At 46.1% G+C, this 27543-nt stretch overlaps 1 protein-coding gene across 2 annotated transcripts in view; it reads left to right on the top strand.

The window, feature by feature from the left end:
• The first annotated feature begins 6005 nt into the window (after nt 1–6005).
• Nucleotides 6006–27543, top strand: part of DSG2 (desmoglein 2) — a 43760-nt gene continuing 22222 nt past the window's right edge. For both annotated transcript variants that reach the window (XM_070421227.1, XM_070421226.1), the window contains exons 1-6: nt 6006–6208; nt 21106–21141; nt 22134–22268; nt 24736–24897; nt 25039–25183; nt 26231–26397. In XM_070421227.1, coding sequence (XP_070277328.1) covers nt 6170–6208; nt 21106–21141; nt 22134–22268; nt 24736–24897; nt 25039–25183; nt 26231–26397 — 684 coding nt within the window. In that variant the 5' untranslated portion in view covers nt 6006–6169. The remainder of the gene's footprint in view (nt 6209–21105; nt 21142–22133; nt 22269–24735; nt 24898–25038; nt 25184–26230; nt 26398–27543) is intronic.

Below are 27543 nucleotides of genomic sequence, written 5' to 3'. Positions count from 1 at the left end.
ACTTCTATGGACCATAAAGCAATCCTTCACATGCACCATCACACGGATTTTACTTTGTTCAACGCTGTCTTCCCAGGAACACTGCTCTGCTTAACGTGTTGCGTGCTCATCAAATTTACTGATTACTTCATCAGAGTGTTCTAATCCTACAGCTAAGACAGACACACAATGATACTCACCCTTCCTCTTTCATACCCGTGAGAATCAGTCACAAGAAGTCACCGCTGACTGACTTACCTTTATTGTCCTGATTCTGCATGAAATGGGTGTGACTCTCTCCAGAGGTATGATGTTATTCAGATCCAGCTGGGAGAAAAAAAAGTTACAGTAAATTCACAGAAAATTACCTAGTAAAAGGAGAGGTCTGCTTTCAAGGCATAGAGTGATGATCATTATGATTTTTTAAAAATCTTTAAACACAGCTGTCCTCAGGCAAGCTGGTAAGAGTCACTGGGATCATTAAAACTAAATCACCAGGGGAAATTTTTTCCCACTGTCTAAGGGAGGAAAAGAATTTTCCAGCTTTGAAGGGTAGAAGGCAAACTATTTTTCTTTCCCCACAACCTTCTATGTATCAAAGTTCTGCTTAACAGGTTTGCTTAATGTTTGAACATATTTCTATGTAATAAAATATCTTTTTTAAGTAGGAACTAGATGAGGTAATGAAACTCAAAGTAGACCCACTGCAGAAACAAAAAGATAAAACATTTACAGTACAAACAAAACAGGTTTAAAAATAGACATTTTACTGAAATGCTCAGATACTAGAGACATTTTGATTCTCTTCATATCTGCAAATGGCCTTAGATCTCTGATTCTCTGGGTGTGTAGATGCAACTGAGTCCATTCATTCTTATTTATAATGTGAAAAGATTTTCAGTTACTTTGGAAACAAAAGTAAAGTTAGTACATAGAAATAACTTGCCATTCATAATATCTAATTCGGGGTTCAAGAATAACAATATTATAACTTGGGGGCAGCACGGCTCTTCTAAGTGTGTCCTTCAAAGCAGTGATTCTCAATATGTTTTGTGCAGGGCACCTGTGACAGACGCATCCACAAGGTCATGCCTCCCTGTGGCCAAGGTCATAGCCAAGTTCGCTCTGTTCCCCTTCCAAACTAGAATCCACCCTGTATCTCCACCCAAGGAAATGTCAAACATGTGAGTAAGTAACATCATTATTAAATTACTTTAATGTGCTCTAATCATTGTAACAAGTGCCGTAAATAACTCACAAATTGATTAACAAATTACTACATGGTATGGTACTGAAATAAAAATCACCACCAACAAGATTAATTTCAGAAGTCAATTAAAATGAGTGATTTCATATCTTTGAATCCTTGTTTTTACCTTAAAATGGAAATTATTTGTTTTTGAGATTCTGTTTCTCTCTGCGAAAGCCATTGGTCTGGGTCATTCTGAAGGGATCTTTAGAGCTGGTATTTCTACCTCCATGTTTGCTCTCCAAAGCTATGGCACTGCCTCTAGTTTACTTTTTCATTAACCTTAAAAAGGTCACTTGTTTACGTGCAAATGAAGTAGCTGCCAAGAAACCAGCCGTCTTTTCAATCTTCTGAGGGGCTTTTCTGTGTCTCCCTGAGGTCATTAGCCACATTGGGTCAGGGCTACAGTTTCTGTCTGACACTCTGCGTAAACTCTCCTGCCATCAACCCACAAACCCTGTCCTGCAGGCCCTGAATTCCAGTCCCTTCCCCAGCCTCTGCTATCTCCCTTATCTTCCCAGGAATTCCCATAAACAAATCCCAGGGTGAAACCAAAGCCAGAGACGCATTCTGAAGTGTTTTCAGAAAATGGAGTTGGGAAAACCAAGTCCACATCCCCAGTGTCACGCTGCCCTCATGAATGCTGTCTTTGTTCACTGCGGAGGGAAAGGGATTTCCCGTATGGCTTATGGTTTCGCACTTTGCTCCCCTGTGAAGAAAGGAGTCTTAAAGTAGAGGAGGGACACAGCTATGTTCTCCCTTGTTCTCTGAACTCCTCTCACTTTGTGCTGTGCAGGAGGTCCTAGCAAAACCCATCTGACAAAGTGGGAGGCAGGGGGCGTTGTCCATAGTAGACGAGGCCTCCCAGCGCACCCCCACTCAGTCTGGAGACATTTACTCACATCCTTCCAGGAATATAATAGTCTCTGAATGTTTACCCTCATTTTAAACATACACACAAAACCTACCCTCCAAAATAACCTTGAAAATGTATTCACTTGTTCACTCATTCACACTTTCAGATAATGGCCACTGAGAACCCCCCATTGGGTCAGGTCCTGCTGGAGGCCTAGCAGCTCACAGAGAAAGCCCAGCCCTCGTGAGATTGACATTCTGGTGAACGGCAACAGATAATACATAAGTAACTGCACAGTCCTTAGGCTGTGAAGTGCCAAGAAGAACAAGGAAGCAGGGACGGAGGGTAGGGAGCTCTGGGGTGGGAGCAATCGCAGGTTATTTTTTTGTTTTGTTTTGTTTTGTTTTTTACCTTGTTTGAAACTATCCCACAGACTGTAGGCACTGTGAGGCCAGCTTCACTATTACTTTTCCTCCTCTATGACCACCACAATCGCAGGTTTTAAAGGGGTGGCCAGAGAAGGCCTCAAGGATAAGGTGGTATTTGAGGGGCAGAAAAGCTAAGAGCGAGGGAGTCACGTGTGTACACGTCTAGACAGAAGGTTCTAGGGCAGAGAAGCCGCGAGTGGAGCAGGCCCAGTGCTAGCAGCAGCCTGCTGGGATGTGAAGACTGATAACATGCCCCCTTCCAGCAACACACATGCAACACGGAGCCTCGGGCCAAAGGATTGTAACGTGAGTCAGTGGGAGGGAGAGGCATTCTGATGGGACAACAAGGCCTTGTGGAGGTTTCTGATAAGACTGCCAGCATGACTATGGTCTTATCACCTCTGAAAACCAGCATGATGTGTTTTGGAAACAAAATCTCTTAAACTGTGCTCAGCACTCTGCTCAGGTCCAAGAACAAAAGCTCTGCTTTCCTTGCTGGGCCAAATCCGATTCTGCAACTGCAGCATCTTCTTCTCCCCTGTCCCATAAACCAAGTCAACAATGTCCTTTAGGGATTTTGATTCAGGGACTTCGCCTCCCAGCAGCCGGCTGTCATACACTGACTCACAGGGGGCCCGAGGGGACGGGCTCAGACACACAGGGTGACTCACCGCCTGCCTCCGGCTCCCTCACTCTCTCAGGGCGTCGGCCTCTGTGGCTGTGCTCTCAGCCTGATGCTGCCCCCAAAGTGCGCTCAGAAGGTGCTGGCGTCTGTGTTAGACCACGGGGCTCGCCGTCTGCTGGGCTCTCGGTCCTACTCTGTACATTCCAGCTCAGGACAGCACAAAGTTTTTCCCACCCTGTTATTACCAGAGGCCACCCTTCTCCGGGTTACAGAGAAGACCAACCCTCTCCCATTTCCCCACCTGATCCCACCTGATGGGATACAGTCTCCTCAGCCGGCCCCTGAACTCCTCCACCTTTGCCCTGTCTGCCTCTCCTGCCGCCCTCGACGCCCTGTACATCCTGGGTGACACCTCTCACCTGTCAGCCAGGCCACTCTGCAGCCCTGACTCACACCCACCATCTGCTATTCTGCTCCTGCTCCTGCTGCAGTGTGGTTGGAGAAAACACACACATAAAACCAGCACAGGCACACGTGTGGGGGCACCTGTGCTTGTACATATACGCACAATCCCAGACCTACACTGTCTGACCAGAGCCATGATTAACTCATCCACAGTGGATATTCCAGACACCTTTCCCTACAATTGGTTTCGGCAAGTTTTTATTGATTGTCTACTATGTGTTGGATACAATGGGTTGGGCCCACTATGAATGTGCTATGACCTCTGCTTTCAAAGTACTAACAATCCTGAGAACGAGGGGTGGGTGGGGTAGCGGACGTGGATGAAATCACCACAGCCCCAGAGGGACTGCTAGAGGCAGGTGTGTGAGTCATCCTGAGCAGAGTCACCGAGGGGAAGGAATGGAGGGAAAGGGAAGTCATTGATACGGAGGGTATGGGCAAAGGAGGGCTGAGGATGACTCTCAGGTTCTTGGCCCGTTGGCCAAATTGACAAGGCAGAGGAGGAAGTAGGAAGAGCGGACTGGAGCGGAACAGAGGGGCGGGGAAATCTCTTGTCAGTATGCTGAGCTTGATAGCCGTGGGAATTGGGTAGGGTCATTTGAGGCCCCTATGAAATATCCAAATGGCAGTGCCCCGTGTTCAGGGCTTGGGAGAGGAAGCTGTGAGAGATCTGCACACTGGGAGTGGCTGCAGATTCATGCTTGGTGCCAAGGAGGAAGGAAAGAACTCAAAAGGCATAAGCATTTAACAGGTAGGCAGAGAATAAGAAATGAATTGAGAAAGAACAGCCAGAAAAATAGAAAATTAGGTGACTGTTTCTGCCACCTAAATTGATCTGCAATGGTCTTCTCCTTCTCAATTCAAACTACTTCTAGGCTTTTCTACTTGGATATTGCTCTACTATCTCAAGTTCCATTTTCACACACACACACACACACACACACACACACACACACACAGGCTTTCGCTTCTGGCTTCCCTTTCTGTGTCAATAGGATGAAAACCATGCTTTTGTTACGGATAAATCTGAAACCCCCGACTCTTCACCAACAGTGTCTACGCTCTGAGTTACTCTGTCCTGGCAGGCCCAATGTCTCCTTCACAATTATTCTTTTAAGAATCAGCTCACTGCACACACGCTCTAAAAAGAGATTTCTCTAACTCATGGTTCAAAGTGTGGCTAGGGACTCCCTTCTCTATGATCACATTACACCCTGCATATATTTCTACCACTGCATTTATAATAGTTTATAGTAGTTACAGTTATATTATTTCATAATATAAGATCTATTTCATAAAGATCTATTTTTGTTTCTTTGAATGAAGAAACATTTATGTTTGCATCTCCAACAAAATTAAATGCTCAATGAACAGGAACAAACTAAACATTGAAAGGAACGAAAGAGGAGATGGCTACTGCACTGGATCTGGCAAAGTGGCAAAATCAGAACCCGGGAGAGAAAGGGACGGGGCCTGGGGGAGGGGAGATGAAGGCACCTCCGACCACAGAAGGAACCATGCCATTTTGGCCAAATTTTCTAGTAGCAAATCAACCCTTTATACCTTTATGGGCTCTTCCATTACTCCAACACCAATAGTTAACCTTTCTTAGAAGTTTCCTCATCTGTTGCTGATGCTAGTATTTCTGTTTTTCAGGAAGAGTTCAAATTAACATGTACACTTGCAATAATAACCATTGTCATAATATATCGCCATTTATTGCACCCTTATGTGCTAGACCTCGCAGAATGCTTCACACAGATTTTCTGATTTCATCTTTAGAATAAACCAATGTGTTGGGCACTATGAATCCAATTGGACAGTTCTGGAAACTGAGGCACAGAAGGGTGTCCAGGTGGAGGATTCGGACCTCCAGTTACGCTTTGTGTAAGGGATTTTGTAAACCACATGGAAGATTGTACCTTTCGCCTTATCACCTCTAGAGCTCTCTCCTGATGGAATCTAGTTCACCAGGGGTCACAGGACTGTCCCTTTAGACCACGTGCGATTCTTCTGTTTCTCCCTGAGCCAGGCAAGATGCAAACCTACTCCCGGGCCTTGGGGAGAGGGGAGAAGCCCTGGCGGACCAGGGCTCCCCAGGTGGGCCCCTCGCTCTCGCGTGCAGTGAGGACCCGGGTTCCCACCTGGGCTCCTCTTTCTTCCTGCACCTCCTGCCTCCTGAGCCCGGGCCCCACGCACACGCCCAGAGCGGCCTCGCAGGACGCTGGACGCGCGGGTCCTCCCTGGACAAGGCGGGTCTGCGGGTGGCCCGGCCCTGCCGGTGGCCCTGCGTCCAGCGCTCTGGGAGGTGGGGTTGGGAAGGAGAGGACACGGGGCGGGGCCTGCCGCCCAAAGTCCCCAACCAGGGACGTCAGGGCCCCAGGTGCGTGAGCGACAGGCCGGCGTCACCGCCCGTTCCTCCTGCGGGAACTCCCACCGGGGCGGGAAGCTCGGACCACCCGCTCACCAACCGGGCGGGCGGCCCTCGGGCGGGACGAGGAGGAGCCAGTGCAGAACCGGAGGAGCGGGACCAGCGGCCCGAGGCGAGGGCGCGGAGGGGACCGGCGATGGCGCTGCGCGCGGAGGGTGCCCTGCTGCTCCTCCTGGTAAGTGCGCGAACGGCGGGGCGCGGGCAGGCCTGGGCACCCCAGGGCACCGGGCAGGCCTGGGCACCCGAGGGCGCGGGCTCGGCCCCGACCCGCCCGCTGCCCTAGCCGCCCCGCCCGCCCGCCGGGTGCTCCCTGTGGGCGCCGGGAGCGGGGGAGGCCGGGCAGGCGGCGGCGCGCTCGGGCCCTGGGGCCGCGGAACACGCGCTGGGTGCTGGCCGGGCCCCAGCCCCACGCCCTTTGGTGCTGCGATCTGTGGGTGCAGAGGGCCGGGAGCGGGCGCACCTGCCCGGGGAGCTGCGCTTTGTTCGGTCTCTGGCGGGACCCGGAGGCAGAGGGAGGTGGCCGCGCCCCCGCCGGTCTGCTCCAGTTCCCGACCCCCAGAGCCGTGGGCGCGGCCGGGCGGAGGCCGGGACACCCGGACAGCGGAATTCTTAGACGGCAGCGACAGCCAGGCCAAACGTACTTCAGAAACGTTTCTTACAAAGCTTTTGTTGGTTACTAGTAAAACCACACTTTCAAAACCACCCACACAAAGATAGTTTTAACTTATCAAACTTAAGGTCGCAAAGTTGGTGTTTTCAAACCATTTCCTAGTATGAAAAGTCATGTATGTAATAGTGCTAAGATTGTGTCATTTTAAAGGGTTACAGAAAATCAAGTGTCGAGCCACAGCCAAATGGGGTTTTCAGAGCTTAGTCTATCTGTTGTTGTTAGTCCTCCCCCAGGATAGTTTCCCATTGATTTTTAGAGAGAGAGGAAGGGAAGGAAACAGAGAAACATCAATGAGGGAGAAGAGAGACATCGATTGATTGCCTCCCCTCCCCCCAACCTCCCCATTCTCCTCCCCCCCCCGCCCCCACCCTCCCCCAGGGATGAGCCTGCAACCAAGGTATGTTCCCTTGACTGGAATGGAACCGGGGATCCTCTCCTCTGCCCATGCTCCATCCATTGAGCCAAACCAGCAAGGGCTTAATGAGCCATTGGAAAACGGTGTTCAATGCTACATCTACATGTCATGCTTGGTTTCAATGCGCCAACTGGGTTTTAAACTATATTCGTTTCTCTTTGTTAATGGACTTGCACATAATTTAGAAATGTGCCTGGCTTATAGGACTTTGCTAAATGGGTTTTCATATAGTGATAATGTAGCTAGACATATAACCCAACAGGAAGATTACTTTCCTATGTTGGGTTATAGAAGGAGGGCCTCCAGTCAGCTCACAGCAGCATGGCAACTAGGACCCCCAGCTGGCCGCCCCAGATTACCTTCATGCTCTATTTATCCATCTTGTTTTGCCCAAGTCATTGAAGTAATTTTCAGTTCAAGTTCCTGTTGTTAATAAAGCTTTTCTAAGACATAATTTAGAGGGTTTGTTTTGACCCCCGGGAAGAACAGAGCACGTAATTCCCTCGTGGTGATACTTCCGGGCAGAGCAGAACAAATCCCTAGCAACTAGCGCCTGGCGCCCTCTGAGAGTTCCTATCCAATTCCTTTCATGTAGGAAAAGAAGCCACCTTTATCACCCATGGTGTGACAAGCAGGCCAATTCAAACAGCGACAGAGAAATAAATAATTTAAGCATATTTTTTACTTTAATTTGGCAATCATTGTTCCTCTGAAAGTGATTATAACTGACTGGAGTGGGGCAGAATTCTGGCAGGCCTTCATATTTCTACAGTACATTTTGTGATATGATTGTGAATGTCCATTTTTGGTCAAAGTGGGCAGTTCAGCCTTTCCCCCATGTACCTCAGGTTGGAAGGACAGGTAAATGCTCCTCGGCTCCTGGTGGGGTTCCGTCCCGATAACCTCCTCGTATGCTTACAGTCTCGTAGGTCGGAAATGCACTTACTCCCCCCAACCTCCTGCACGCCCCAGGCTAGCCTCGCCTGCCTTCCATGCGCTCAGCACACCCACATTAGCGTCCAGTTGGGCAATTACCTTGAGTTTCATCTCCAGTTCCTCCTTCTCACCAGAATGAGACAGAGCTAGGCATTTCATAGACATTATGGGATACAACACCACAGGACGCGCTAGCTAAAACACTGCTAACACAGTCATGCTGCACTTACTGCCGGGTGTATGCTCCGAGAAATGTGTTGTTAGGCAATATCATCATTGCGCAACCCTGCATGGGAGGGCCGACTACACTCCTGGGCTCTATGGTAAGGGCCCAGCAATTGTCCACCGGTGTGGGATGCCACTAGAGGCGCACTGGTGAGCCACAAGGATGTTTAAAACATGCACTACCTGACTATTTAGTCATGGGCACTGGCCTCTTTTCCCTTAGATCAGGGGTCCTCAAACTACAGCCCGAGGGCCACATGCGGCCCGCCGAAAACATTTATCCGGCCCGCCGGGTGTTTTTGCCTCCGCTGTGTACATAGGAATTTGTTCATAGTTTTTTTTTAAACTATAGTCCAGCCCTCCAACGGTCCGAGGGACAGTGAACTGGCCCCCTGTTTAAAAAGTTTGAGGACTCCTGCCTTAGATTGTCAAGTAAAAATAAATGGCAACAGCCAATGCAACAATAGCCATCAGGTGTGAATGAATCAAATTATACTTTTTTTGCATGTCAAATCGAAAAACTATTTATTTTGAAGTGCTGCAGAATATCAGTAATTAGTTTATGTGCCATGAGCTGAAAAAGGTTGGAAATCACTGGTATGGCCTGTTGCTCCAAGGCTACTAACCTGTACAGCATGTCACTGTACTGAATATGCTAGGCAACTGTAATACCACGGTATTTGTCTATATAAACATAGGAAAGACACATCCACATTACTTTTTGTACTGTCTTTTTAAAGGGATACAATAAAAACGGTGCAAAAAACAATGTATATGTGTGCTTTGGGGTCAGCGGAGGGCTGCGAAGGGAGAGGCTTTTGGCGAGGAAATAGACATCAGGTGGGGAGGGATGGAAGGGAGAGCAGAGACCCAGAGACTAAGCCTGAGATGAGAAATCATAAAAGGGAGAGGGGAGGAGAGAGAGGGAGGAACAGACTGCGAGGAAAGAGAGAGAAAGGGAAGTGGAGGGGAGAAGTGAGTATGTGCACATCACGGGTAGACAGCAGGCTGAGCCGCCTCTTCTGCTTAAACACCCAGAGCTCGCAGGAAATTCAACATAGAAGTCAATTCCAGCCTTTTCTTTCAACATCACAAACAAACTTTTTGCTTATAATCCACTGAAACCACCATCACATATGTGTGGCCCATTGTTGACCGAAACATCGTTATGTGGCGCATGACTGTAGAGTATCAGTTGGTGACCTTTGTGATCCCGTGGCTGACAGGGCGATGCAGCTCACGGTTGCCGCCCAGCATCACAAAGGAGTATCTATCAGGTATTGCTCGCCTGGAAAAGATCCAAATTCAGAATGGGACGTATGGTTTCTCCTGAATGCTTACCACATTTGCACCATCATTAAGTCGACATTGCAAGCCAGGGGCCATCTGGGTAGTCTTTGGTAAAGAATGGAAAGCAACTCATCAGACAGAAGTAGTTCTTAAGGAAACAGGATTTTTTTTTATAGGAGAGAATAGAAATTATAGTCTGTATGGGTCAGAGTTCAGTTGCAGATAACAGAAATCACTCTAGCTAGTTAAGGCAAGAAGAGGTTTATTCCCGGACAGTAAGTTGATTACATAAGTGTAGGAAAGATTGAGGAAACAGACCATAGTTTGTGTTATCAGTAAAGACTTCAAAGGCACACAGCCGGACCCAAGCACACAGGGAGGGGCCGCCCCTCCTGTGAACAGGAAACACTGCCATTCTGGCAGTCTGGAAGCTTCCATGATTAGGATGCTATTGCTGCCGCTCACAGAACCATGTGACAACTGCTAGGATCCACACCAACTGAATGTACCTGTACTCTGCCTCTTGGCACCCAGGAATCTAGTGGTGGGCACTAAGGCTGCTGCAGAAACCCAAAGCCATCCACATCCATGCGTGCCAGCTTCACTTCCTTCTCTCCCACCTCCTCTAAGTACTGAGTGGCTGAATCTAAATGATCACACTCAGAACCTTAGCTGCAAGGGAGTCTGTGATATGTGAGCTTTGGCTTTCCTCTGCAGTTCAGGAAAGTCACACCAGCCTTAGCTGATTTGGTTCAATGGATAAAGCGTCATCCTGTGGTCAGAGCACATGCCCGGGTTGCAGGCTCGATCCCCAGTAGAGGGAGTGCAGGAGGCAGCCAATCAATGATTCTCACTCATCATTGATGTTTCTATCTCTTTCTGCCTCTCCCTTCCTCTCTGAAATCAATAAAAAATATTTTTAAAAATAAAATGAAATATTTAAAGAAAAAGAAAGACACACCAGGAGGAGATGTTGGGTGATACCCACATAGTTATCACAATCATTTAGGCCAATTCCACCTAAATGAAAAAAATGAGAGAATTTGTGAATAAAAGCAGAGAATCTTTTCTTCTCAAGAGTTCTTTACCTAGGATCTACCTACTCCTGTCCATAGGTAAAATTCAGAGGGTCCTTAGACATGGCTGGGAATAAGTTACATACCTATTTTCACTAACTGCTAACTGAAATTGAGCCTTTCTTTAAATTATGAATGTAGGAAAGACATTGCAATAGCATTAACAGTACCTGAGAATTCACAAAAATGTTGACATCATACTGTAGTTATCTCAAAATGCCATTTATTCTCATCACTAAAAAACTTCCTACTAGACATTTAATGCATTGGTAATGCAATATAATATTACTGCATCACAAATATGGTGGGTTTTTCAAAATTCTGATAATTATTTTGATATAATTGGGTTCAGTACATCCATAGGCTTCACCCATATGCTCAAGAGGGCACTCAAGGAAGAGATTTCCTGATTGTTGCCTCAATTTTGCCTTTAAAATCAAACTACATTTTAAGGATTCAGTGATAGCCAGTTGTACTGTGAACAGGTGTATCTACTGCTGCTAGTTTGCTATGGCTGCTGTAACAAAGTACTAAAAAGTGGGTGGCTCCGAACAGCAGAAGTGCCTTGTGTTATAGTTCTAGGTGCCAGCAGTCTGAAATCAAGGTGTTGGCAGGGCCACACTCCCTCTGGTAGATTCCGCAGGTTCCTCCTCTGCCTCTTCCTCGTGTTGGGCGGTTTTCCAGGGTTCTCGGCATTCCTTGCCTTGTGGATGCATCACTTCAGGCCTCTGTCTTCACACAGCATCCTCCCTGTCTCTCTGCATATTCCCTGCTTCCGTGCATGTCTGAGTCCATATCCAACTGTCCCCTTTTTATAAAGACAGTGATCATGTTGGGCTCACACCGATGACCTCAAGTTGGTTAAATCTCCAAAGACCCTGATTCCTAATCAGGTCACATTCTAAGATGCTAGGGGTTAGGCCTTCAATTTACCTTCTTTTGGGAAACACTATGCAACTCATATAATATCAATAACATCAGTTATACAGTATTCGAATATGCAACTGGATAACAGATTTTAGGATAAATTCAAGTATAACTTAGAATAATCAGTTCTATCCAGAAATTTTAGAAACTCATAATTTCACATTTGTTTTGTTTCTAAAAATTAGTAAGTTATAGGGAAATGGCAACTCAACAGAAACTTAGAGAAAGGACTTTACAAAAAGACACAGTCTTCATTCAATCTGAATTCTCCCTGATCATTAGAAATATCTGATGAGCTAAACTGAAATCCTCAAAGCTGAGATCCAGAAATACGTTCTTATAGAAACTTCCCATTAATCTAATTATTAGACAGGTCTAAGAATGGCAATTATCAGTCTAAAGTTTGCAAAATAGTTTATTCATGAATGAAGCATACAAATATTGATATGGAAAGAAATTACTCATTAAATAGGGATTGGTATTTTTAAAACTATCAAATTGTAGTAAAAATCAGAAACCTCAATTGAAATCATAAATGAGCTTTAAATCAATTTGAGCATTTCTTAATCACAGCTTGTTTGTTTTTTCCTGTCTTTCAATGTACCACAAAATGTAATGGCTAATAACACTTTAAAACATATAGTTCACATATAATGAAAGATTGTTTTCTCAGTTGAGTTTTCCTTAAAGTATCAGATGTATACCACGTATAACATTGGACTATTGTTGTCTATTTCAAATTATTTTTTAATGTATTGAGGTTTTTATCCTACGCAAAGCTTGGCGATGAGGATGAAGGACGCTGGGACAGGATTTATCCCATCGGCTAATGCTAAGAAAGCAAAGCACGGGAGGGGGATGTGCTGTGCACACATCACGAGAAGACAAACCAGACACGCGCGGGAGCAGGGTGGCAACAATGGCTGAGAGGCGCCGCCCTTGCCCACTCTGGGCCACATCCCCTATTCTGGATTGTCTAGTGCAGCGGTTCTCAACCTGTGGGCCGTGACCCCTTTGGGGGTCGAACAACCCTTTCACAGGGGTCGCCTAAGACCATCGGAAAACACATATATAATTACACTAGAGGCCCGGTGCACAAAAATTTGTGCACTCGGGGGGGGGGGGGGGGGGGGTCGCCCAGCCCGGTCTGTGCCCTCTCAGTCTGGGACCCCTCGGGAGATAGCAACCTGCTGGCTTAGGCCTGCTCCCGGGTGGCAGAGGGCAGGCCCAATCCCTAAGTGCAGCCCCTGGTCAGGCTCAGAGCAGGGCCGATTGGGGAGTTGGAGCACCGCCCCGTCATGCACAGAGCAGGGCGGATGGGGAGGTTGCAATGCCACCTTCAGGGTAGACTGATTGGGGGGTTGGGGCACCGCCCCCTGTTACACTCAAGGCAGGGTCGATGGGGAGGTTGCGGCGCCACCCCCTGTCACGCACAGAGCAGGGCCGATCAGGGGGTTGGGGCGCTGCCCCCTATCACGCACAGAGCAGGGCCGATCAGGGGGTTGGGGCGCTGCTCCCTGTCACTCACAGAGCAGGGCCGATCAGGGGGTTGGGGCGCTGCCCCCTGTCACGCACAGAGCAGGGTCCATCAGGGGGGTTGGGGCACTGCCCCCTGTCACTCACAGAGCAGGGCCGATCAGGGGGTTGGGGCGCTGCTCCCTGTCACTCACAGAGCAGGGCTGATCAGGGGATTGGGGCGCTGCCCCCTGTCACTAACAGAGCAGGGTCCATCAGGGGGGTTGGGGCACTGCCCCCTGTCACTCACAGAGCAGGGCCCATCAGGGGGTTGAGGAGCTCCCCCCTGTCACTCACAGAGTAGGGCCGATAGGGGAGCTGGGGCACCGCCCCCTGTCACGCACAGAGCAGGGCCGATCAGGGGGTTGAGGAGCTGCACCCTGTCACACTCAGGGCAGGGCCAATGGGGAGGTTATGGCTCTACCCTGTCACACACAGAGCAAGGCCAGTGGAGGGGGGTTGGGGCACCACCCTCTATCATCCACAGAGTAGGGCCGATCAGGGGGTTGGGGCACCGCCACTGTCACACTCAGGGCAGGGCCAATGGGGAGGTTATGGCTCTACCCTGTCACACACAGAGCAGGGCTCGTGGGGGCAGGGGGTTGGGGCACTGCACCCTGTCACACACAGAGCAGGGCCGATCAGGGGGTTGGTGCGCTGCACCCTGTCAAACACAGAGCCGCAGGGCGATCAGGGGATTGGGGAGCTCCCCCCATCAGGCACAGAGCAGGGCTGATCAGGGGGTTTGGGTGCTGCCCCTTGTCACGCTGATCCCGGTGCCGGGAGCCTCGCTGCTCCGCTGATCCCAGTGCCGGGAGGCATATTACCCTTTTACTATATAGGATAGAGGCCTGGTGCACGGGTAGGGGCCAGCTGGTTTGCCCTGAAGCGTGTCCTGGATCAGGGTGGGGGTCCCCACTGGGGTACCTGGCCAGGATGGCTGAGGGGCTGAGGGCTGTTTTCCCGCTGGCAGTTGACTAAAAGCTCCCAACCACTCCTTGTTTTCTTTTTCTTTTTTTTATTCTGGGCCAGCTTTAGCTCTGAGGCTTTGCTGCTGAAAACATGGATACAATGTTGCGGTCCGGGGCTGACTGAAAGCCGGTTTTGTTTAGCTTCTTATTTGCAACATAGTAATAGTTGCTTAGAGTTGCAGTTGAGAGTCCGGCAAGTGAGGCGGGGAATGTTGGAGTCTGCAGTTCCTGGAGGAAGCAAGCCTCCCTGTTCGCTTCAGTGCATGGCTGCCGGCCGCCATCTTGGCTGACAGTTAATTTGCATAAGGATACGCTGATTAGCCAATGGGAAGGGTAGCGGTCGTACGCCAATTACCATGTTTCTCTTTTATTAGTGTAGATATTGTTTTTGTGATTAATCACTATGCTTTAATTACGTTCAATTTGTAACAATGAAAATACATCCTGCATATCAGATATTTACATGACGATTCATAACAGTAGCAAAATTACAGTTATGAAGTAGCAACGGAAATAATTTTATGGTTGGGTCACAACATGAGGAACTGTATTTAAAGGGCCAGAAGGTTGAGAACCACTAGTCTAGTGCCTCTCCTCCCTACTCAGAGGGTTTCCCCAGGGCCTAAGCTTAACATTTCTACCATCTGAGCTCTGAGAATCACATCCTTCTAGCCATCAGACTTAGCACTGTGTGCCCTCTGACCCCTTCTGTCTTCTACACACAGGGCATTGCCAAGGACTGAATTGGGCCCCATAAAGCTTTGCCTCCGCCCACCCACCCATCCTGGTGCCAGTCCTCTATCGCCGGCCTCGTTACATCTCTGGCTTATTACTGTCCTCTGCCTTCCATCTGAGCCAGCTCTGCCAGAAATCTTTCTGCAGTTCTAGTGTTGAAGGCCTAGTATTCCCTACCAGAAGCTGCCAATGGCTCCCCACTCCATAGAGTCAGTGAAGATCCCTAGCCCAACCGTTTGTCTTTATTTTCTACTTGCTACCATCGCCTGGTCTAGGAGCCAAACCACACGACTTCCTGTTCTGCCCTCAGTCTCCAAGTCCCCACGCAGGCTGCCTCCGATGCCCATCCCTCCCCTCCGCATCCCGGCGTGGCAGCCTCCCTTGGGCGCAGCCGCAGATCCTGCTCTCCAAGGCCAAGCTCTGGCCACCCCCTGCCCTAACCCTCTCCTCACTTCCCCGGCAGGAAGTAGCGGCTGCCCTTTCCAAGGTCCCCAGAACTGTCTTGGCAGCTGTCATTCACACAATCAAGTGTTTCCTCCTCCTCTTAGAGTAATATAGGTGCACTTGTTCTCCGACTCATCTCAGCGGCTCCAGAGCAGGGCCCACCTGTCATAGCTAAACTAGCTAAGTGCCTTGGACACAGATGTATTCTTTAAAAATGTAAGAGCTAAAGTATGTATGTTTAGAAAAGCTGGAATCATCTGAATTTCATTTGTTTACAAGAAATACGTAACGGGTAGGCTGGGTGATGAGCATTTGCTTGATGTTAATACATTCATCATCTGCTACTGTGCTTTCTCCACGTGCCAGTCTTCTGGGTGCTCGGGAACTTGTCTCGTGGGCAGGGAGCTTACAGTCAGGAAACCGGTGAACTTGGCTCCTGGGCAGGGAGCTCAAGTGAAGGAACAGGAGCATAGGGAAGAGGGCTTGACGTTTTGTGAGCACCCACAGTGTTCCAGTTACTGGATTTAGTGAATGTTATTAATGGGCCAAGCCGGACAGAGACCAGGTCCCCCAACACCATGCCTCTTGACACGCCGCCCCCCCCCCCCCCCCAAGGCATCACTGTGACCTCGGTTTACAGCAGTTGTCTGTGGTTTGTGAGCAGTAAGGCCTGACCTTCTGGGTCTAGATTGTTGGTTTAGTTTCACTACAAGTTAGAGTGCTAGAAAGGAAAAGAGAGAAGAAATGTAAACTAAGATTTGTCCTGCACAAGTGTTCATACAACTGTCAAAAAGCCAGTGACCTTCTCCATCTTCAGTTTGGCCACCCACTTACTTGAGGGAGGGCAATGGAAAATGCCTTTTTCCACTGAGGACCTGGGAGGCCACTGTTGGCCACTGTCTGGTAGCTCCTGGAGTTTGCCTTCTTGGTAGACCAGCGCCCTCTAATGGTGAAAAGGACAATCTGAAGCTCTGTTTCTTAAACTGGGCCTTGGGTTTATTTGTCTTTGTTCCTTATACCAAGGAGAAAAGAGGAGCTATCCATGATTGCACAAAACTCAGCTTGAAGTTAGAATGTGCACGATCTAACAACTCATCTGTATCACAGCATTGCTAAATCCATATTTTAAAATTCATTCAGCCAATAAATGCTACCAAAGAAAATATTTTCTTTGATTCTAAAAGAGGTATGAGTCACCCACAGCCATATCTGTTACATTAAGATTAGCCCAGACATCGGAAGAGCAGGCGAAAGATGGTGATAAATCATATAATTTATTGCAGTGAGACTTAAAGGACATAGTTTTGCTGTCTACAGTTCAAATTCAGGGTTCAATCCTTGAAGTTCAAAATACTGCTTTTCTTGGCTGTGTCTTTCCTAAAGTGGCAGCTGTGAAAACAGAAATGTCCTTGTAATTTAAAGCCGCTGAGTGTGGCTGCTGTATGAATTCTACTTTGGAGTGGGCCATTTGTCAGGTGGATTTTTAAGTTGCGATTTCCTAAACGAGCTGTGATGTTCAGCCATAAAATACGTTTTATAGACGACCTCCCCGGGAACCTGTGGGCCCTGCAGAGGGAACTGCAGCCGCTGCCTCCTGAGCTCCTGGGTCCTGCGTGTTAAACTCGGCGAGGTGCCTTCCGAGCAGGAAGTACATGGAGAGGTGCCGACCTTGAGAACAAAGAGCGCATTGCTTGGCGGTATTTTGGCAGTGGTGCTTGACCTTCCCTGGTGCCTCTGCCAAAACCAAATTATTTTCTTGCCAGTTACCAGGAAAACCAGTTTTTACAGAATTCAAGGATAGAAGTTGTTTTTAAACTTTAGTAAATTGGGAACACTTTTAAGGATTTATCTGGTCCATCTTCCAGTCTTTGGACACAGAGACCAGAAGATTACTTTTCCTCTTCAGTCTTTTTGTTTGGTTGGTTGTTGTTTTTGTTAATCCTCACCTGAGGATATTTTTCCATTTATTTACTTTTAGGGACAGTGGAAGAGAGAGGGAAAGACAGAAAAACATCAGTGTGAGAAACACACATCGATTGGTTGCCTCCTGCACAAGTCCTGACCAGGGCCCGGGCTGCTGCGGAGCCTGCAATGAAGGCACATGCCCTCGACCGGAATCAAAGCTGGGACCCTTGGGTCCTCAGAACGACACTCTATCCACTGAGCTAAACCGCTTAGGGCTCCTCTTCAGTCTTAAAGGCATGCTGCTCAGGATATTTTTCTCTCATCACGTTTCTTGTGAGAAAAGAGTTACAGATTTCCTTCTCGGAGAAACCATAGGGGCCTCCGGTGCAGCCACGTTCCAGTGTTTGAACCTGGAGAGGCCTCCAGGAGGGCCCGCAGACAGAGCCCGAGGGAGTGGGAAGGAGTGGAGGTGTTAGCTGTTCCGTTTATATCGCCTGCAATGCGCTACCAACTTGGAAATTTACATAAATCCTCATGGTCCCATGGAGCTGGTAGCACCATCACGGCCCTAGTTACTACAGTGATGTCTACCCAGAGAACCGTGGTCTAAATCAGGGCTCCTCAACCTTGGCCCTTGGCCCTTGGGAACCAGATAATGCTTTGGGGGAGAGAGGGCCGGGTCGGGGGAGAGAGGAGCTGCCTTGTGCATTGTAGGCCTGAAGCATCTCTGTCTCTACCCACTCGATGCCAGCGGCACTCACCTCCCCACCCCCAACCCGACCAGACACCCAGAAACGTCTCTAGACGTTACCAAATATCCTGAGTGAGGGCTGGGTGGGGGTGCAACATCTCCAGGTGAGAACCACTTTTCTAAATGAAGAATGTGTTTTACACGGTGCAGAGTTCCAAGGGAACATCCAAATTACATATCACTTTAGAAAAGAGTAGTTAAGATCTTAATTGTTTTCAATCCAATAAACCAGCGGTCGCCAACCTTTCGGACCTCACCGCCCCGGCTGGCGACCGCTGGCGTAAACAGCTCCACCGCTGGCAGAATGTTATACGATTCTCTCAGTTCTGTGCAGTGAGTGCCAAGCGGATATTTCAGTCCCTCCTGCCTTGTTAAGTCTGAAAACAAGCTGTTGCAACAGGTGCTATAAAAAGCCAACAGCAGAACTATCATGTCGATTACCAGACCCCCTCAGCTTCAAGACGCACAAAAATCTTTGTAGCTTGTTAGTGTAACATACAGAAAAGTGCACATGTTACAAGTGTATTGAATTACTGGACTTTCTCAAACTGCACACACCACGTAACCAGCGACTAGATTAGCGGGTTAATTGCCACACGTCCAAAACGGAAGCCATCCCCACACGCCACGATATTTTGAATTTAATTCAAAGGTCCGCCACTTGCATCTATAGACACTTATGGCCTACAGAGGATTAAGAAACAAGATCACCAGCACCCCAAAGCCCAGCCATCATCCCCCGACTCACTCTCCTCCAGCAGCACCCACCTCGATGGCGCTGCCATCAGTCCCACTCCACGGCCTGGCTAGTCCCCTGCAGGGCACTGCCTGGAGCCCCTCTCGCTCCTCTTCCAGGAGCTGCCTCTCAGTCCTGCATTACTGCCTACCACCCTGCCCCTGCTTTAACTTTCTTTACAGCTCTCATCACAATCTACTTTTGTCTCTCTCCCCAACATCTAAGAACATTATATTACTTAGCATATTGTAGGAAATTGAAGGCCTGAATGACTGAATCCAAATTTCAGAAATTTTAAGGTGAGGAAAATGCAGGTCTTGGAATAGAGGAAATAGCATCATAATTCTATTGACTGAGTGCCTGCTACATGCCAGTCATTTGCAATAAAGATACTTGTGTATTATTTCTTTTAATTTGTGTAATAACCATGCCAAGTGGGCTTGTGAGGTGGGTTGCTTTCAGATATAAGTAACAAAACACAACTAACGGTGGCTTAAATAGCCCAGACAGTGTCGCTCAGAGGTTGAGCATCAACCCATGAACCAGGAGGTCACGGTTTGATTCCCAGTTAGGGCACATGCCCAGGTTATGGGCTCAATCCCCAGTAGGGGGCGTACGGGAGGCAGCTGATCCATGATTCTCTCTCATCATTGATGTTTCTATCTCTTTCCTTCTCCCTTCCTCTCTGAAGTCAATAAAAACATATTTTAAAAAATTAAAATAAAAAGAATATTTTAAAAGTGGGTCAGAGATGGGGCGGCTCCAAATTTGACCAGTTCTGTGACTCCGAGATGCCACAGGTTCAGTTTGGCTTCTCTGCCATTGCATTAGCTTTCTCCTCGTGGTCACAGCTGGCTGTAGCCATTCCACGTCTCATCCTCACTCACCCATCTCCAGGGCAGGTGGGGAGAGAGGTTGGCAGTGTGCTTCTCATCAGTGAGGGGCATTTTTCCAGACTCTCCTGATATCTCATTGGCTAGAATTTTCTCAGACATAGTTAAGGACTGAATGTGTTCCCCCCAAATTCCTAGGAAGAAGCCTTATCTCCCAGTGATGGCTTTTGGAGGTGGGGCCTTTGGGAAGTGACTGGGTTTAGATGAGGTCATGAGGTGTGGAATCCTATGCATGATAGGGATACAATAAGAGACACAAAGAAAAGGGGCTGTGTACTTTGTGGTCTGAATGAGCAAACTTTTGAGAATGAAAGGGCTGCTAACAGAGGGCACCATGGTGTCCTCTGGACTCTGGAGGAAAACATAAATATATGGTCGCCCTGGAAACCAACAGCAGCCCTGTGGAAGGAGCAGGTGTTAGAGAGCATGGGTGTGTGACAGACCCTATCGGCCCTGGGCCCTACCAAGCACTGTGGTCAGTACAGGGTCAGGATCCAAGAGAAAAACAGTTGGGCTCACAGAGTTGGGGGGAAAGTGAGGCAGGAACATTAGCAGATCAAAAGAAGAAGGGCTGGCTGCGTCACAGACAGCGTCTCTGGGATGGCTGGTAGGAATCTACCAGCGTCCAATCGAGTTGTCGGCAGTGATGGGTGTCTGCGATGTCTCAAGCCACTTACCTCACGTGGCTGTTGAGCAAGTGAATTATTAATTACAAATAATTTAAGTTCAAGTGTAAATAGCCACACGTGGCGACCGCATTAGAAAGTGCTGGTTTGGCCCTGACTGGTTTGGCTCAGTGGACAGAGTGTTGGCCTGCGGACTGAAGGGTCCCATGTTTGATTCCAGTCAAGGGCATGTACCTTGGTTGTGGGCACATCCCCAGTGGGGTTGTGCAGGAGGCAGCTGATCAATGTTTCTAACTCTCTATCCCTCTCCCTTCCTCTCTGTAAAAAATAAATAAAGTATATTTTTTTTAAAAAAGAAAGTGCTGGTTTGGATTAAGCCAGGAGAAAAGTGAAGCAAACATCAAAAGGCAGGATAGGAGGTGTTGTCCAGATGTTAGGGTAAACATGCTGCGTGTAGTTCTGTGAAATAATGAAGTTCAAAATGTGACAGTGCTGGATAAGAACCAGAGAAAAGAGTTGGTGGGACCCAGGAAGGTGAGGAATGAAGTCTGGATATGGGTAGCCGTGTGTATGGCCCATGGGGGATGGCGGGAGTTGGAGTGCTGGGTGGCTTTGCACACTAAAGACTTTGAGGAAAAGTAAATGGGTTCCCCAAGAACAAGAGATGAAAATCACAGGAGAGTTTGGGGTTTGTTTTCAGATATTCGTTGTGTTCTGAGTTTCCTGGAGAAGACATTGTGGACCAAAAAGAGTGTCGATTCCTCTCTCTAGCCCTGGACATGGCAGGGAGGCAAAGGGGAGAAAATAAATTTTGTGTCCTTTTGACAAAGGAGAATAGTGGTGGTGTTAAACCTATTTTCTTCTTGTTAATGTCTGTAATATCCTCATTATTCATTTAAAAAATATTTAAACTGGAGTAATAAATTGTATTAAATAATAAATAATTTTATTTTTCAGATCTGCTTTCACTTTGGAAATGCACTCCATTTAGAGGTAAGGAACCATGCATAGTACATTGCATTTTTATAGGAAAAGACCTTTATACATGTGCAACTCTATGGTCATAAGAAAAGACCATAGAAGACACTCATTCATCCAGTTGTTAACAGTGACTACTCTGAAGTGTGAGTGAAAATGTAGAGGGAAATTTTATACTTTTACATTATAAACCTCAGTGTTATTTAATGTTTTGTTACATAATTTAATTTTTTAAGTTCTAGAAGAATTTTTCAACTAAAAGAAAGGAAAAAAATTAATGACCTAGAGATAAGCAGTGTAAATATTTCTAAATAAATACCTGTCATATAGAACTACAAAATTAGGAAGTGAGAAACCTAGTAGAATAATCATTTCTGATCTTAAGACACTAGGTCAGCTGTATGGAAATTTTCCTTGGATAAAACCTGTATTATCTGTTAAAGCACAATTGAAAATTTATACAATCATTTTCCACGGAAAGGTTCTAAAAAAAAATATGGGCAATTTAAACCTTGACCCCATCATTAAAACAATAAATTCATTAACTGATACTTTCACTACTCTTAGTCAAATTGAGATCAATAGGTTACTAAGATTTAGTCTTAAAACATTTAGTAATTTATTTTTAAAATATAAGCTACTACAGAAAAACTGAACTTCATTTTCCATTAGTAAGAAAAAAAAAATTCATGTTAATTTTAATTTGCTTATTTGTAAGGTCACTAAATTATTCTTTAACCTTTTAAACTCTTCACTCTGGGAAATCTTTTCTTTCTGATAAAAATGAAACCCCAGGTGCTATACTGGTTTGGAGACAATCTGTTGAACTCCTATAGAATTTGCGAGAATATAAACACATTTCCTCTATGAAAAGGAAGTCTGTTAATAAATAGGAAATTTATACCTTGAAATGTACACAGCTTTCTTTAAAGTTCTAGTAAATTCCATGATACCATCCTGATGTCTTAGGTACTTAATCACTTTTTGGCAATGTTTTGTTGTTGTAGACCTTACACACCAGAAATGCAAACGAGCCGCTTCCTAAACATACTCACTTAGTGCGGCAGAAGCGAGCCTGGATCACCGCCCCTGTGAGTCTGCGGGAAGGAGAGGATCTGTCCAAAAAGAATCCAATCGCCAAGGTACTTTCTAAAGAGGAACAGCAAATGCATGCATATTACCAAAATGTGGTGGAAGAAGACTTGTATGTCCACTTACATACAAAGTTAAGGAAAATTCTATAATGTACTTAATTAGGTTTTTAATATTGCAGGTGTATTTGAAAATTAGCAAAGCTTAATTTTTAGCAGGAACCTCTAGTTTTAAGATCTTCTTTCTTATATTGACCAGTGTCACCCCAACAAATTTAACTTAAAAAAATAGAAACCCACACCTGAAGCCCATACGATCATGTCACCCAATAAATTTAATTTGAAAACAAACAACTTCCTCTTTCCCATTCTGGAAGATGCACCATCATTGGTGAAGACATATATATAATTTGGGGCTTTGATTAAATTAAGAGTTAAGGGATCTAGCACCAGTTGAATCTCTGTGTAAATGTTACAATAATCAAAAGAAGTATATGCTGGGGAGGAAAATTTCTTTTTCCTGCTATCCTCCTAGGTTCTCTCCCTGGGAACCTGTTGGACTGACAAAAGAAAAACTAACAGGAGAAAAGTAAACAAGTTTATTAACGTGTATATTATGCATGTCACACGTGGGAGTATCCAGAGATGAGTAACTCAAAGGTTTGGTTAGAATTCGGGCATCTTAGGAAAGGAACAATTCTTAGAGAAGTGACAAGGCAAAGGAAAAAGACTTTGAATTTGTAGGGGCAGCAAATGGTAGGAAGACAGATATATGGTAAACTGATGGTAGAAAAGACTCGTTAGTAAAGTTATGTGGAGTCCTTGTGCCACCTCAATACTGAAAAGTTGTCGGTGATGATTAACTTTTGTCCTTGATAGAGAGGAGAGAGAGTGAGATCACCTTTATAAATGTATGTCCTGCGTCTAGACCAGCCGTGGGCAAACTACGGCCCGCAGGCCGGATCCGGCCCGTTTGAAATGAATAAAACTAAAAAAAAAAAAGACCTTACCGTTTTATGTAATGATGTTTACTTTGAATTTATATTAGTTCACACAAACACTCCATCCATGCTTTTGTTCCGGCCCTCCGGTCCAGTTTAAGAACCCATTGTGGCCCTCGAGTCAAAAAGTTTGCCCACCCCTGGTCTAGACAAATAGGGGGAGGGCAGAGAGCTTTTTTATATCCGATTCTTCTCAATTGCCTTCAGCTCAAAATAAACCTATACCAAGGTGGCATATTTGGGAGTGGCCTTCATGTGTTCTGCCACCCTACACATGAAGAGTAATTTTCAAAATGAAAAACTGATACCAAACACATAAGGTGACCATCTATCCAGCTTGAGACCGTCTCCGTTAATGTCGCTGTCCTGGCTCAATAATTAATAACTCCCTTTCACGCTCAGTGTCCTATTTTTTTATGGTTACATCTCATGTGCGAACCTGAGCCCTTGATTTTTTTTTTTCCCCTTAAAGGTGCTCTAAGTTCTACCCATTTCAGTAAATGGCACTATAATTCCATCCAGTTTTTTAAAAATGTAACAAGTATTACGAGTTTCACCCCTGAAATATGTTCCGGATCTGCCCACTTCCTCCACTGCCACCCCCTCATCCAAGTCAGCGTCATCTCTGACCTGTGTTCCCGAAAGTCTTGACCTTGTGTCCCTGCTCTCACTCTTGCCACCCCCGTGCCAACGCCCGGCCCCACCACAGTTCATTCTCCCAAAAGCAGCCAGAGTGATGGGTTGAAAAGACAAATCGAAGCTTGTTCCCCCACTTCCTGAGACCCTTTCAATTGCTTCCCTTGGGATTTAGTGGCCTTGACCTCCTCGCTGACCTCAGCTCCTAGCGCCCCATCCCCCATCGGCTGCTCTGCTACATCCCTCACTGATCTAAGCTCCCATCCACACTCTGCTGCATCCCTTACTGATCTAAGCTCGCTCCACATTCCAGCCCCTCCCCTTGGCCCTTCCCTCCCTCTGCTGGAAGCCCCGCCCCACAGGTATTTGCAGTGTCGGGTCCTCAGGGTTCCCTTCCCTGCCTCACCCCGTCCCATCCCTGTGTCGCTTCGTTTCTGGCGCAGACACTTCTAAGTTTCCCTTCACCTTCCAGTCTTATACACGTCGTGCATGACGAGCTCCTGGAAAGGAAGAGCAGCTACATAACGGAAGATAGTATTTTCCATTTCCCAGCAACAGGTCGTCTCAAGAAAGCCTTCTAAAACCCAGATTTGTAATCTGGGCGTCACATCCCAGTATGTGTGTGAGCAATTGAGGTTTTCATTTTGGTTTGGTTTGGTTTTCTGAGATATCTGAGTCATTCACACATTCTTTCGTTATGTTTCCCTAAAATGCACTGATTCTTTGTGGTTCAGTAGGCAATAACTCTTCTTCTTACTAATTTTAATTATATACGTCGTTAAGAATAAAATTTACATGAAAAGGAAAAAATCTTGTTAAACTTCCCCAACTTTCCAAATACTCTATCTAGAGATAATATTCCCCTGTTATTTCCATGCTAGATACATTCTGATATTGCAGAAGAAAAAAGAATAAAAATTACATACAAATACACTGGGAAAGGCATCACAGAGCCACCGTATGGTGTGTTTGTCTTTGATAAAGACACGGGAGAACTGAACGTTACCAGCATTCTTGATCGAGAAGAAACGCCCTATTTCCTGGTAAGAACAATTTTATATTTATTAGTTTGAAGTTTTTTCGTTAGTAACTGTCATGATTTGTTTTATTATTTTTTGGTACCATGGCAGGTCATTACCTTAGGTTAAATCTAATCTCTTCTATAATTTGTACCATGATTTCAGCTAACTGGTTATGCTTTGGATGAAAGAGGCAACAACCTAGAGAAGCCATTAGAACTGCGCATTAAAGTTCTTGATATCAATGACAACGAGCCCGTGTTCACTCAGGACGTCTTTGTTGGGTCCGTTGAAGAACTGAGCGCAGCACGTAAGTGTCCGCTGTTTTTATGAATGAATACCCAGAGGCATTGTAACCCCACTGTGGGGCTGAATGCGACCTCCTGTGACTCCGTGGAGGCTGCGTATTAACCACGGGACAAATAGTAACAAGCCTGTTGCTCTAGGTGTAGAACTGGCTTTTTTGTGATAAGTTCAAAAGATTTTACATGACTTGTTTCATACCCGCAGAACAGATATGGTGGATGGATGTGACATGTTGGATCTCTGTATCAGCTATTCTGCCTTGTAGCAGAAAAGCAGCCATAGAAAGTATGTAAACAAATGGGCATGGCTGTGTTCCAATAAAACTTTATTTACAAAACTGGTGGCCGACTAGCCTTGCCCGCTGGCAGTAGTTTGCTGACCTGTGACTCATGTCAGGTTTATTGGCATCATTCAATAGAGTGTTCTACATGAACACTTTCAGGAGAGATTTCTCTCTCTTTTTTAAAATATATTTTTATGATTTCAGAGGGATAGAAACACCAATAATGAGAGAAAATCATCAATCAGCTGCCTCCTGCATGCCCCCTACTGGGGATCAAGCCTGCAACCCGGGCATGTGCCCTGACCGGGAATCAAACGGTGACCTCATGGATCATGGGTTCTAGGTCCATGCTCAACCACTGAGCCACACCAGCCAGGCATGACATTTCTCTTTGATCATATTCTGAAGAACAGCTGTGCTTCTCCTGAACTGTTTGTATCTTAATAAGCATCTGTTCGTATTTGTTTGTTCTTCTTTTTTTATTAGAGCTATTGTAAATAAACCTGTGGCCCTCCTGTAGCAAGTGTTGGGGACTTCACCCTAAGAATTGTATTACTAACGCTGGTCCTGCCCTTTCCTTGTTTTTCTTACTCCTTTAATCCACTCATACTTATTTCTTCGTCTAGTTCAGTTTTTTGATCTTGGTAAACTGTGGTTTTGATAAACACATGAAATCCTCCTTGGAACAAGCTGAAATGATACATAAAATAACATATATGCATGTGGTCAAGGTTGTTTCATTCTGGATGCCTTTGTTTCTAATGCCAGACACCCTTGTGATGAAAATCAATGCGACAGACGCAGATGAGCCCAATTCCATGAATTCTAAAATTTCCTACAAAATCGTATCTCAGGAGCCTGCTAACCCCGCAATGTTCTACCTGAATAAAGACACGGGAGAGATTTATACAGTCAGTAATACCTTGGACAGAGAGGTACATGAATGTTTTATGTTGCTCATCTTCTAAACTCTCCTTTATTCTTTCAGGTTCTCCTCTCTGTTTCTCTGTTCAGTTTTCTTGCTTTGTTGTGTATTTCTAGTTCATAGGCTAACTCTTGGAATTATCCCCTCCTAAGGATGTGCTGTCCAATATGGCAGCCATTGGCCATATGTGGCCATTGGGCTCTTGAAATGTGACTGGTCCAAATTGAGTTGTGCTACAAACAGAAGATGTACCAAATTGGGAATCTTAGTATGAAAAAAGAAAAGAATATAAAATGCCATCTTAATAATTTTTTGTTGATTACATTTTGAAATAATATTTGGGATACCATAGGTTAGATAAAATATAATTTTAATGTTAACATCAGGGCTGGGTTTTTTTACTTCTTTGAATGTGGCTGCTAGAAAATTTAAAATTGTCAAGGACAACACTGTCTGGGGCCTCTCCAGCCAGGGTTCTGTTTGCTGGAGAGCTTCCTTCATTTGCAGTTCTGTAATGAAACACTAGAGGTCTCCTCTACTGCTCAGAGATATGCCTGGGAAGGCAAGTGGCAGCCCCATTATAGAACTATTTGTAAAGGGAAGAATTATTGTGAATCCCAAATTGGAAGAAAATTTGAGTAGGCGTCCTAGAAAGGCTGTTCTCTCAAACATTTCACATTTTTATTTCTAAGTGAAAGGAAAATTTTTAGAAGAAAAAAGGGATCTAGAAGATTTTAACAGTGTGCATGAGTAAAATGGTGATGATCCTAAGAACCATAAATCATCACCCAAGTGCAGTCGGTACGTTTTGTATCTCTTGGGAGGATGTTTCACTCTGCCCAGAGAGGGACAGGGTTGTGCCCAGTGTTCCTACTGAGATCTTGGTAGAATTCAAGAATTTTATTACTCTTAAACCTCTACTCTATGCCTTCAATAAAATTAGAGTGGAAAAGTATTATTTTGAAGTAGTGTGACTTTTTAATAAGCTGCTGTCCCTGAAGTATGGCAAGTTTAGCCCATAATCTTCCTTATCGGGCATTTACATATGCCAGGTGCATCCCACACCTTTTACGTAGATGAACCCATTTAATCCACCTAGAAACCCAGTGAGGCAGATCCACTTATTATCCACCGCTTTTACACAGGAGGACACTGG

The sequence above is a fragment of the Myotis yumanensis genome, unplaced genomic scaffold (genome assembly GCF_028538775.1).
Source record: "Myotis yumanensis isolate MYYU_CA2020_CCGP unplaced genomic scaffold, mMyoYum1.0.hap1 SCAF_7, whole genome shotgun sequence".
Classification (NCBI taxonomy): Eukaryota; Metazoa; Chordata; class Mammalia; order Chiroptera; family Vespertilionidae; genus Myotis; species Myotis yumanensis.
Note: the sequence above shows the minus strand (reverse complement) of the source record. Positions and strands in the feature narration are given on the sequence as shown.